At 42.3% G+C, this 13,923-nt stretch overlaps 1 protein-coding gene across 1 annotated transcript; it reads right to left on the reverse strand.

Moving 5' to 3' along the window:
• Nucleotides 1-904: 904 nt before the first annotated feature.
• On the reverse strand, nt 905-10,649 carry LOC142652557 (uncharacterized). The gene is made up of 7 exons (XM_075828208.1): nt 10,598-10,649; nt 10,011-10,112; nt 5,597-5,653; nt 4,706-4,759; nt 2,769-2,868; nt 2,237-2,349; nt 905-1,435 (listed from the first exon to the last, which is right to left on the reverse strand). Exons 1-7 carry the CDS (start codon nt 10,647-10,649, stop codon nt 1,080-1,082), a joined length of 834 nt encoding a protein of 277 aa, XP_075684323.1. The 3' UTR covers nt 905-1,079.
• Between the last annotated feature and the right edge of the window lie 3,274 nt (nt 10,650-13,923).

The following is a 13,923-nucleotide window of genomic DNA, read 5'->3' on the forward strand; positions in this document are numbered from 1 at the left end:
AACTGAAATATGTGGCAAGCCCGCTGTGTTTTCTGCAACGTCTGAACTACCTGTCAAATATGCAAATGTTGGTGCAGATTCGTTGCGTAATTGCCCCAAATCTGCACTAACATTTGCAGCAGAAAAACTCTGCCCTAAGGATAACCCTAGCCTAGGTATACAATTGAAGTTTATACAAAGTTTATATATTAGATTTTTTATAATTTTGTGTCTTTGGTGTCACTGTAAAATTCTCTCTCTGTCTCTTCTCATACAAAGTAACAAGTGTGAGGAGAGACAGAGAGACAGGGGAGAGAAGCACTTCATTTTGTGATTACTGTGAATGGTTCTCACAGTGATCACATGAACGGAGACCACTGACATTGGTCTCCGATCATCACTCTGAAGCCAAGGATGTTGCTAACTCCTTGGCTTCAGAGGCAGATTTCCCGATGACCGGGAAAACCGCTCCGATGCGGTCCCCTCCCTCCCAAACCACTCAGATGCGGCCGGCACTTGCTATTGAGCGCCACACCTGAGGGGTTAAATACGATCGGAGACCACTGCTAGTGGTTTTCGATCGTTGCCCTGAAGCCCGAGGCTGTTACTAACAGCCCGGTCTTCAGGAGATCCCCGCGAAAACCACTCCGATGCGGCCCCCTCCCAGCTGCCCGGTTTTCAGCAGCACCGCGCACGATGTGGGGAAAGTTCTTCTGAAGTGCCAACGTGAAAAGCCGACACTTCAGAAGAACTACCCTGAAAGGCCGACGTAAAAACACTATACGCTGGTCGTTAAGGGTTAATAATTGAATACAACTATTGTAATAATAATAAAAAAAACTTATAGTAATTATATTTATAAAAACAGTCTAAAAGTGTTTTTAAAATTGTATTTAATTTTTTATATATATATATTTGTTCATAGAAATAGAAGTTGTTTAGTTGGTGGTTGAGCGGTCTTCTGAGGAGCAGGTTTTATAGGGTGCATATCCCCGGTCTCTTGGGATAAAATGTGGTGGGAATATTCAGATGTGATATGGAGGTCTTTGAGGATTTTGATGTTAGGAATGTGATGTTTTTACTGTGGCACAATGATGATTTCATTTTCTCCTCTTGAGCTTAATGTTTTTAACCTTTTTGACTATGATGTTTTTGTTTTTTTTGATCACGGGTTTTTTGGTCTTAAATTTTTGATATTTAAGTTCTTTCATCTTGGCCACATAGGTATTCATTGCTTTCTCCTCTTTCTCCTTTTCAGCTTTTATAGATGTCATATCTTTTCTTCCCTCCGCATCGGCACTTTTGCTTCTACTCGCCTCTTTTGCCAGCTCATTCTCAACCCTGTATTCAGATGCTGCCATCATTCGACTCAGTACAGGGTAACAACTTTGATCTTTTTCATCGCCCCCTTCTTCAATGCCAATCTTCTTTTTTATCACCTGTTGTTTCTTAAGGTCTATTAAAATATAAAATAAATAAAGATCAATAATTAGGAATTTAAAAATATAATGGAGACATAGATGTGGGGAGTAGTTGAGTAGTTAAATCTGTATGTACATTCTCTGTTGTGAGCCTCTGTCGCAGATCTGGTCCAAAATGCTGTGATAAATAATGCAGCATGCTGTACTAGTGTTACGGTAAAACAATGGTCACAATGATGGAAACTCGACAGAAACCATTAAAATCAATGGGTTTTTCGTCGGGCACTGTAAGTGTTGGCCTACGGACCAATCACTTGTGTGTTTATTCATTGTTCTGCTCCTATGATGGAGTAGAACAATGGAAGTACTAACGCATATGTGAATGAAGCCTTAGGCTGGGTTCACACAACCTATTTTCAGGCGTAAACGAGGCGTATTATGCCTCGTTTTACGCATGAAAATAGGGCTACAATACGTCTGCAAACATCTGCCCATTCATTTGAATGGGTTTGCCGACGTACTGTGCAGACAACCTGTAATTTACGCGTCGTCGTTTGACAGCTGTCAAACGACGACGCGTAAATTGACTGCCTCGGCAAAGAAGTGCAGGGCACTTCTTTGCAGCGTAATTTGAGCCGTTCTTCATTGAAGTCAATGAAGAACAGCTCAAGATTATAGGCGTCAAAGATGCCTCGTATATTACGAGGAGCAGCATTTACGGCTGAAACGAGGCAGCTGTTTTCTTCTGAAAACAGTCTGTCATTTCAGCCGTAAATGTCAGCTAGCGTGTGCACATACCCTAACTTTGCCTTACCCAGTTAAACAGTTATTCTTACCTGGTCTATGCAGCATCTTCGAAAACTCTTCGGTCAGTAAATCCGACCTGAATATCCTCTTGCCCTCTAGAAGCTCCTTCTGTACTTTTAGATATTCAGGTTTTAGTTTATAACTAGAAGTAAAAAGTTATGAAAGTTCTCAATAGAACAATTCCACTAAATCCATTCCGATGATAACCCCCCCTCCATCCTTGAGCTTTACTTTGGGTCCATGGCATGTTGCATGTGTGATTGTAAATTGCATGGGGTTAGACTGAATTCTTTCTTTATTTCTTCACTTTTGTCCCCTCTGTACATGGAACAGGTTCAGATAAGCACCTTCCAGCGGTCCTGTCTATCCATCATGGAGCTGCAGACAACCACATTGGCCTTGTTTCCAATACATAGATGGGATGTCTCTACCTGATACCATTACATTCTGTCATACTAGACAGGTAACCATCTAACTTTAAGCTAAAGCTTGGGGGATGGGGAGCAGTGTTTATAAATGTCCCTATAAATGTCTCATGAAGGGATAATTGAGTAAACTTACTAAACACAGAAGAAGAGCCATAGTCCGAGCAGCAGGGCGATGAGGAGAAAAAATATTCCGGCCACAATTACTCTGCTCAATATCGGCCTCCCTGGAATCACTGGGGAAAAAGAAATGAAGTGAGAAAAAACAAAGATTATTCATTTTACAAATATTTTACACATCAGACATTTAGGAAACATAAAATGTGTGAGCTAATTATTATTTATTCTAAATATAAGACAAGGGGTAAATTTGTATATGATATATATAATTAAAGTGTACCTCCACTTTCAGTGAAAAGCGGTTATAGTGCAGGAGGGGGCATTATAGTCTATATTCTACATCACTTGTATTTGCTATCTTGCTTCTAGCAGCAGCCCGGACTGTGTAAAGTCCATTCTGCCGGCTGTTCATAACCCTTCAGTGGGAGACAGAGCGACCTGCTCGTCACCATGGCTCCCGTATCCAGAACAGCCGCCAGCGCTATAGAATCTAATAGCGCTAACAGTGGAGGTACACTTTAACCCCTTCCCGCATTTTCACGTATATGCACGTCGGGGAATGCGGTCTGTTTGCGCATTCCCACGTGCATGTACGTGATGGAGATCATGCGGGCACAGAAGCTGTGCCCGCACGATCACCGTGGGAGCCCGGCTGTGACTGACAGCCAGGCTCCTGCTGCAATGGCCGAGATTGAAGAAACCTACGATCTCAACCGTTTAACCCATTAAATACCGCCGTCAATAACGACCGCGTCATTTAAATCTGTTGACAGAGGGAGGGAGCTCCCTCTGTCACCCATCGGCGGCCCACGAGTGCGATCGCCAGCCACCAATGAGTTGCCATGGCAGCTGGGGGGTCTACCAAAGACCCCCAGACCTGCCCTGGCTGTATGCCTATTAGGCCGTTCCAGAGGCACGGCATAATAGATTACCTGTCAGTTTTAGGGTATGTTCACACCCAGTGAGCAAAAACATCTGAAAATACGGAGCTGTTTTCAGGCGAAAACAGCTCCTTATTTTCACATGTTTGTTTAACAACTCGCGTTTTTCGCAGCGTTTTTTTACGGACGTTTTTTGGAGCTGTTTTTAAATGGAGTCAATGAAAAACACCTCCAAAAACGTCCCAAGAAGTGTCCTGCACTTCTTTTGACGAGCCGTCATTTTACGCGCCATATTTTCACAGTGACGCGTAAAATAAAGGCTCGTGGGAACCGAACATCGTAATTCCCATTGAAAGCAATGGGCAGATGTTTGCAGGCATAATGGAGCCGTTTTTTCAGGCGTAATTTGAGGTGTAAAACGCCCGAATTACATCTGAAACCACTGCATGTGAACATACCCTGACACTGACAGGCAATAATGCTTTGGTATATTAAGTATACCAAAGCATTATATCTGCAATCAGAAGATTACATGGTGAAGTCCCCTAGTGGGACTTCAAAAAACGAATTAAAAACAGTCAAATAAAGTTTTTGAAAATATAAAAAAAAAACGTGAAGAGTAAAAATAAAATAAAACCATTTATTTCTATAAAAATTATTTTTTTTCAAAAAGGTGTAAAGAAACATGAAAAGTACACATATATGGTATCGCTGCGATCGCAACGACACAAAGAATAAAGTTAACACATTAATTCAACTGTATAGTGAACGCCGTACAAAAGAAAGCAAAAAACAACGGCAAAAATACTTTTTTTCTCAATTCCCCCACCAAAAAATATAATAAAAGTTAACCAAAAAGTCCCATTGACCTTAAAATATTAACGATGAAATCTATACCTCGTCCCGTAAAAAAACAAGCCGTCATACGCCTATGTTGACAGAAAAATAAAAATTGTATAACTCTTGGAATGTGAAGATGAGAAAAATAGAAAAAATGCTTGAGGTTAAAATATATATATAAGGGGTTAAATCTATATTGTAAAAAGTAAAGCGAATGCAGAGATTCCACTACCTGAATTCCAGCAGCGATCTACAGTTTTGCGGATCCAATCAGCAAATCCAGTATCTGCAAGAGTAAAAAGAGATTTATAAAACATGAAACACATGGAAGTCAGACTATAAGGCCTTGTTCACACAACGTACAAACGTCTCAAAAACACTAGCATTTTTGCAAAGCGCTTCTTAAAATACAGGCGTTTTTGTTGCGTTTTTCATGCGTTTTTGGCGCTTTTTTTGGCACGGAATTAGGACTCCCATTGACTATGGGAATTAGGCATGTTTTTGGTGTGTTTTCGGCACATTTTACACGCCAAGAATTGACCTGACGCTTCAAAAAAAAAAATAAAGTAAAATGCGTTGTATGCACTACAATGCGCTTTCCCATTGATGTCAATGGGAAGCTTAAAGCATGCGTTTTTTACGCATTCTTCGGCGCATTAAAACGCGTCAAATACATTCCGTGTGAACAAGGACTAAATTGCATCTGAAATTTACAGGGACAATTGCCTGTGACCAGAGGCCAGAGGGTCAATCTGCTCATTATTAAGGGACAATGGGTAAACCAAATTGACATGTTGGAGATTTAATTATGATAAATCAGAATAAATAATCTGAACTGTAAATCCCCCCATTCTATACTATGTGCTGGTAAAATAGGTGGATATATTTAGTATGAGAATATATTGTCATTCTCTCATTCACCAGCAGGTGGAGCTGTGTTATTAGAAGCATGTTATCTGCTTATTAACTCCATTTCTACACGGCATCCATTTTTAATAAACTGTTACAGATATGTGTACAGAACTTCAATTGGATTTTCTCTCTATATATAATATACATGATCAGAGACTTAGATATAAGTGTAATTATACATATTATTGGATAATACTCAGTAGACATTTACCTTCTTTGATGTCAGGCGGTCTCCTTGTCACAGGAAGTTCCTCTGAATATTTGGATCCTGTAAATGAAAGAAATAGTTTATAATGAAAACCCCAGAACATTTATTGTCTAGAAGTGAGATCAGGTACAGCATTGACCTGTGTGGATAGAAGACATTATGAAAGAAATTGCTGAATTGTAACCTAATAAAGAATACAAAATAACACTTCAATAAATGAAATATATTAACAAGACATTAGTATAAGTGAAATCTTCTTTACCGTTTCCTGGCTTTAATGGCATCCCATGTCCATGGACAATAAGAGAAAATAAAACGAAAGTAATCGCTGTGATTCTCATTCTAAATGTCGCTTTCTCCAAACCAAGGGAGAAGTGGTTGACATTTGTTGCTGCTACAGCCATTCCATACAGGTGGTATTGTGACATCATCGGTTGTCCAGGCACCACGATGACCATTGATGATGTCATAATTATGTTTAGAGGAGCAAATACAGTTTATATACATTTATATTATGTTTGCCACATCAATTTTCCCAATATATTCCAATGTAGCCACAAATAAACCGCTTATTTAATGTCACTGTACCCAGTGGCGTAACTACCGCCGTAGCGGCTGCTACGGGGCCCGCGGCATGAGGGGCCCCATGTCGCCCGCCGGCACGGGCCCCACCATGGCCGGAGGCTCTGCTAGCAGCCGCTATGGCTGCTACAGCGCGACACCACTGAACACTATGGCAGAGCAGGGAGGTATCTCCCCGTTCTGCCATTAAACAAAAGACATGTATCCCCTATCCACAGGACTTCCGGGGTCTGTGTCGGCAGCTCCGTAGAAATGAATGGAGCGCCGGTCGCGCTTGTGCGCATGCGTGACCAGCGCTCCTTTCATTTTTATTGAGCTGCGCAGACTCCGGAAGTCAGAGGTTAGTCATGGAGAACTTTGGGGGACTTTCGGTCCCCCGTTCTCCCTATAGCTGCCAGCGATCGCACATGTAGCCCCTATCCTGTGGATAGGGGAAGCATGGCGCTACCTACAGGGGGGGACTCTGCATGGCGTTACCTACAGGGGGAGGACTCTGCATGGCGTTACCTACAGGGGGAGGACTCTGCATGGCATTACCTACAGGGGGAGGACACTACATGGCGTTACCTACAGGGGGGGGGACTCTGCATGGCGTTACCTACAGGGGGGGGACTCTGCATGGCGTTACCTACAGGGGGGGGGACTCTGCATGGCGTTACCTACAGGGGGGTGACTCTGCATGGCGTTACCTGCAGGGGGGGGACTCTGCATGGCGTTACCTGCAGGGGGGGGGGGGACTCTGCATGGCTTTACCTACAGGGGGGGGACTCTGCATGGCTTTACCTACAGGGGGGGACTCTGCATGGCGTTACCTACAGGGGGGGGACTCTGCATGGCGTTACCTACAGGGGGGGGACTCTGCATGGCGTTACCTACAGGGGGGGGGACTCTGCATGGCGTTACCTACAGGGGGGGGACTCTGCATGGCGTTACCTACAGGGGGGGGACTCTGCTTGGCGTTACCTACAGGGGGGGGGGACTCTGCATGGCGTTACCTACAAGGGGAGGACTCTGCATGGCGTTACCTACAGGGGGGGGGACTCTGCATGGTGTTACCTACAGGGGGGGGACTCTGCATGGCGTTACCTACAGGAGGGGGGACTCTGCATGGCGTTGCCTACAGGGGGGGACTCTGCATGGCGATACCTACAGGGGGGACTCGGCATGACGTTACCTACAGGGGGGACTCGGCATGGCGTTACCTACAGGGGGGACTCTGCATGGCGTTACCTACAGGGGGGGGACTCTGCATGGCGTTACCTACAGGGGGGGACTCTGCATGGCGTTACCTACAGGGGGGGGACTCTGCATGGCGTTACCTACAGGGGGGGGACTCTGTATGGCGTTACCTACAGGGGGGGGACTTTGTATGGCGTTACCTACAGGGGGGGGACTCTGTATGGCGTTACCTACAGGGGGGGGGACTCTGTATGGCGTTACCTACAGGGGGGGGACTCTGCATGGCTTTACCTACAGGGGGGACTCTGTATGGCGTTACCTACAGGGGGGGACTCTGTATGGCGTTACTTACAGGGGGGGACTCTGCATGGCGTTACCTACAGGGGGGGACTTTGCATGGCGTTGCCTACAGGGGGGGACGACTCTGTATGGCGTTACCTACAGGGGGGCTGTATGGCGTTATCTACAGGGGGGGCTATATGGCGTTATCTACAGGGGGGGCTATATGGCGTTATCTACAGGGGGGGCTGTAAAAAAGGCACTATCTGCAAGGGGGGGGGGGTTGTGTGACACCCAGGGGAGGGGGGGCCCCAGTCAAAAGATTGCTATGGGGCCCAGTCTTTCCTAGTTATGCCCCTGACTGTACCCCTAAAGTACTATTCTTATTACAGTAACTTGCCAGGGAGGTGATAAGTCAAAGTTATAGGGCTAATTTATAAACTTTTCTATGCCAGTTTTCTGAAGTAGAAAAGGCACAAAAGTCGCAATTTGTGGGACTTACTTCGCCTTTGGTGTTGTTTCCGCTGCACACCACAGATTTTTATATAAGTAGGTGTTATGTTTAGTAATGAATTATTATTGAAAATTACAACAATGCGACAACAACAATATATGTTTTTTTTACTGGTTAACAAAAATGGAGAACAAGTCTACATATATGAGAACGCACATACAAATAACTGACATTACTTTATTTAACTAGTTACAGTGCTATCTAGTGACACTGGACAGACATAACAGTCAATACATTACAATCCCTCCCTCTTAGATAACATAATTATGTAATTAACTGGGGCGATGAATAACGCGTTTTGCACGGTCTGATGAATGTGAAGGAATAGTCTCATTTGAAGTGTCCTTTACATGTGGTCCATTATCCTGAGGTACATCTGATGGTGGAGAAGATTGTTCCTCTTGTTGGATAAGAGGAGGGTCAGTGGGATGTAAGGCATCACTATGAACTGTTGGTACCTTAGTGTCAGGATTACTTTCAATAGCAGGTGATATACAATCCTCTACTCTGCTTCTTAGTTGGTCTATATGCCTCCTTAGAAGATGACCATCAGTAGTTCTGACTTTGTAAGACACGGATCCTGCAGTTTCCACTACAGTTGCTGGTATCCATCTTGGTCCCATTGCACAGTTTCTATGATACACACTATCACCCTCCTGAAAATGCCTTGTGGATGAGGAGTTATATTTTTTAGACAGTCTGACTCCGTTTATTGTGCAGTTCAGATGTGAGATCAGGATGAAGTCTTACTGTCAAAAAAACCTGACAGTGTTACACATCAATACACTCTTTATATAAATAGATTTCTATCTGAAAAATTTTCAAAATGACAAATATAATACACAATAACCACAAAAATGCAGTATAGCACATAATATACTTAGTACATAGAACTAGCATAGTGTCGTAAATTGCCAACTCAGAATCATTCTAAGCAGCCCCACATTTATACATAGTACTAACCATGCGGAGAGAGAAAATACAGTAAAACATGTTGCATGTGGTCAACACACACAGAAAGGCCCTGAAAATAGGGTAAAAACATATATACTAAAAACAAAAAATAGAGAGTTTCAGGTTTAAATATGTCGGTTTCAAAACAAAACATGCATTACGGGGATATACAATTTTGAGGAAAAAGATGCCAATTCTTCCAGGTCTCTACATACTGCGGGTATCTGTGATCTTTATATGCCATCATTTTTTCGTAAGCACATGTAGTATTTAGCATGTCATATATTTCCCCAACAGAGGGAAGGTTCACACTCTAATACCTAGTTATCCCTAATTTAGTAGCCAAGAGGATATGTGCCACAAGTACCCTATTTTCTATAGGTATCTCATTTATTCCGAGAAAAAGAAGTGCTAAAGATGGTGACCCTATTGCACAACCCGGAAAGCAGTTGAAAAATCGATGACCATAGAGGAGCGAGACAAGGGCAAGACCATAGTATATGTATGAGAGTGCCTCTGTGCCCACAACCCTCCAGCAAAGATCAGAAGTACCCGGGTACATACGGCTCAATTTATCGGGTGTATAATACCATCTGAGGGCTGTTTTGATAGCGGCTTCATAATGAGATACACATTTAAAAGTAGAAACAAGGAATTTCAAGGAGTATGTCCATTGGGATACAGCGAAGGTCTGGCCTAGGTCCCTCTCCCAAGCAAGGAGGGGGGAGGTTTTAACAAACGAGGATTTAGAGCCAAATACAGAATAAAGGGGTTTAAGGCGGACTGGGGTATCTGATGGGGCTGACCATAATTGGAATACATCCGCATTGGCTGAAAGTACGCTCAAATCCATAGTGGGTAAGAAATGTCTAATTCATAAGTATTTATAAAAATCTCTATGTGCAATACCATATTTATGGGTCAGTTCCGAATACGGGGCTAACTTCCCGCCATCCAATAGATCCGTTAAGTATACTATGCCTCTCTCTTTCCAAGAGTCCAGTTTCATGTCTAGAAGAGCAATGTGAAATATCTCAATAGGCGTTACATGCTGTAATGAAATTTGGGAAGATTCGCTACTAGAGTGAAATTTTTTCCAGTAAAACAGAGAAGTAGACAAAAAATAGGGAAGACGGGCTGGTAAAGCTATTGTAGTCAGAGCCGCTATCAATAAAGCCCTCAAATTTTGACCCGGAGCAAATTTTGACATGTCCATGCCCACTAAATTATGTGGGTAAAACGATTCGACAATTTCGGCGTCAAATTAGAGAACACGTAGGAGACGTGACAAATATGAGAGACACCCCTATATCCAAGCATGTACATGCTAAACACCATGGTAGAGCAGAATGCTTGAGATTTCAGGCGATTGAACTGGTGCGACCTCCAAAACATGGAGGAGACTGGGACAATCTAATTCTTAGGAAGGAGGCACAGTGGATTTACAGACTGGCATGTACACAGCCAGAGGGTTTAAATGAGCAGACAAATTATACCTGCTTTATCTGAGAGTCCCATCAGAAGCAGAAAAGCAATCTTTACTTCCATCAGTTGATAATCATCTTAGCCTATTCTTAGATGTTTTGTTATATCTGTTCGTTTATTCATGTATTATTATATTCAAAATACCGCTCATGTACTAAAATACTATGCCTGTTCATCTACACTAATGTGTGAACAGAGTGTCTATTAGACGTATGGCTGCCAGGTTGCTGTTTTGAGTTGGACAGTAACCTTGATTCCCATGCAAGCATCGTTAGCTCCGTCCCCTAGATGGGAGGGCTCTGGGCATTAATGAGATGCACTCCTCGGCCTCTCTCTGCGCTTGCGTGTTCCACGCGATTTTTGGTGCTGGACTTCCGGGTATGTCAGCTGACGTGCCGGGAGTCACATGACCACACGTCACGGGTGACGTGGACGACAGTGATTGGTCGTTTTCGAGGCTTTGCCTCTGCTCATGGGGAGGAGTATTAATTATATTAACTCTGAGTCCTTAGTGAAGCGTGCCGCTGACATCCATGCGAGCACGCTTCCGTGTGTCTAACAGAATATCTGTTACAGTTCTAGATCACTGGCGCTTTAGCTAGACTTTGACAAATATAGACCCCTGATGAATTAGTATACAGAAATGCGTAGGGTCAGTGGAGAAGGGATTATAGCGTAGGTGACAGGGGTATCGTTGGGTAACCCCAGCACTGGGGGATTTAGGAGAGGTAACAGCAGGCTCCGATGTTTTGTAGGTTCCCATCCACTGATACACCAATGTTAAACGCTGATCCAATCTACATCTTTCAAGTACAATCAGAGTAGGGTTCACAAATGAACTGGAGATTGTAATTTACAATTTAATACGATTTTAAACAAACACGGTGGGGCTTTTTTTCACAGTGGTGACTGTACCCCTGTTTTTAGAGAGTTATCTAATAAAAATGTAATATTTTACTCATTAATTACTTCAGTGAATTCTAATCTTCTGATATTTTGTGGGAGCACAATTTCAAAATCACAGAAAACAGTGAATGCTACATGGGTTCTTAGCCTCAACCCAGGAGGTTTGCACGCACTACTGTAGCTGTTCTGCTTTATTATTTTTTCCACTATGTATATATGTGTATATATATATATATATATATATATATATATATATATATACAAACTAACTGATATATGTATATATATATACAAACTAACTGATATATGTGTATATATATATATATCTATCTCTACACTACCGCTAACAAAAAAACAACGCTATTGATAGATAGATATATATACATATATATATAGAGAAGAAGCGTAGAACACAGCAACGGCACCAGGACTTCAGAGTAGATGAAAGCAAAAAGTGGATTTATTCACCTCAGTAAAGCAACGTTTCGGTTCAACAGGAACCTTTCTCAAGCCATAAAAAACTAAACAAAGTGCCAAGTATTTATAGGAGGAGCATACATACATCACTAATAAAGCAATAAAATGCATAATTCCATCAAAACATATACAAAAGTGTATATTAATGTTATAGAAAAGCATTCACAAAGTGCACATAATCCTTCCATTGTAAAACCTATTAGAACCATTCAATATATATGCATGGTGTGGTGACAATAATAAAAAACACTATAAGTGGGAGCAATAAGGGATAATTGGAAGCAGGCAGAAGCTCATTATGTATAAGTGGTAGTGTACTTACTGTAAGCCGTTCAGTCATGCACAAAATAGAGAAATGCGCCTGACACACTCGTGTGTGTCTACTGCGCATGTCCCAAGATGGCGTCCGCACCGGATATTGAGTCCGGTGGAACGCATCCAACATCAGAGACCCCACTGCGCATGCGCCATGACGGAACATGCGTTCCACCTCTTCTGCGCATGCGCCAGCCGGGATTTTGAATAACATATAGAGCGGGGAATGCTAGTGAAAGCACTAGATCTATACTTGAATGAAGTTTGTATCCTGGTTTATATTGTCCATCCCCCAGAACATTGCCTGGGTTTTGGACAATAATCTCCATAGATACGAACCAATGTAGGCAGTGTGGTTTGCCGCCCCCTAGCGGAAAAGACCTGCATATACATGTCCTATTTACTTAATGTAATTTTGACTATAATCACTAGTGGGGCAAAATACAGATTTTATGTTATAAAAAAATCCTCCAACAGGGATAAAATATTCCCAATCTATCTAGATAAGGGAGGGAAAGGAACAAAACGCATCTGTCAAAATAAGACACTATGCGTCAAATATTTAATGATAGGCCCACATTAGAACAGAAATGAATATAGATACCAAAAGAGGAAATACAGACAACCACAGTATAAGAACTATAACGTTCACCTAGACAATTATTTTAGATCCATGCTATTTCTAAATGGACTAACACATATACGCTCAATAAATGTCCATTCCAAACATGACATAAATGTTTATTTGAAAAAACAGGAAGACTTCTGCCGCTTTCCAATGTCTCTCAAAGATTGCTTGACATATAATGGTGTGTCTAAAGCATACAAAAAAGAAAAAATGTGAAAAGAAGAAATTCATTATATATAACAATATACAATATAAATGGAATATAAAAACAGAACTTCATTCAAGTATAGATCTAGTGCTTTCACTAGCATTCCCCGCTCTATATGTTATTCAAAATCCCGGCTGGCGCATGCGCAGAAGAGGTGGAACGCATGTTCCGTCATGGCGCATGCGCAGTGGGGTCTCTGATGTTGGATGCGTTCCACCGGACTCAATATCCGGTGCGGACGCCATCTTGGGACATGCGCAGTAGACACACACGAGTGTGTCAGGCGCATTTCTCTATTTTGTGCATGACTGAACGGCTTACAGTAAGTACACTACCACTTATACATAATGAGCTTCTGCCTGCTTCCAATTATCCCTTATTGCTCCCACTTATAGTGTTCTTTATTATTGTCACCACACCATGCATATATATTGAATGGTTCTAATAGGTTTTACAATGGAAGGATTATGTGCACTTTGTGAATGCTTTTCTATAACATTAATATACACTTTTGTATATGTTTTGATGGAATTATGCATTTTATTGCTTTATTAGTGATGTATGTATGCTCCTCCTATAAATACTTGGCACTTTGTTTAGTTTTTTATGGCTTGAGAAAGGTTCCTGTTGAACCGAAACGTTGCTTTACTGAGGTGAATAAATCCACTTTTTGCTTTCATCTACTCTGAAGTCCTGGTGCCGTTGCTGTGTTCTACGCTTCTCTCTATTCTTTTGGGGAATTGATTCACCCCCAGGTAACGAGCACATGGCCTGATTTTTTGGTAACCACTGGAGTGCTGTGT

This window comes from Rhinoderma darwinii, chromosome 5, assembly GCF_050947455.1.
Source record: "Rhinoderma darwinii isolate aRhiDar2 chromosome 5, aRhiDar2.hap1, whole genome shotgun sequence".
NCBI lineage: Eukaryota > Metazoa > Chordata > Amphibia > Anura > Rhinodermatidae > Rhinoderma > Rhinoderma darwinii.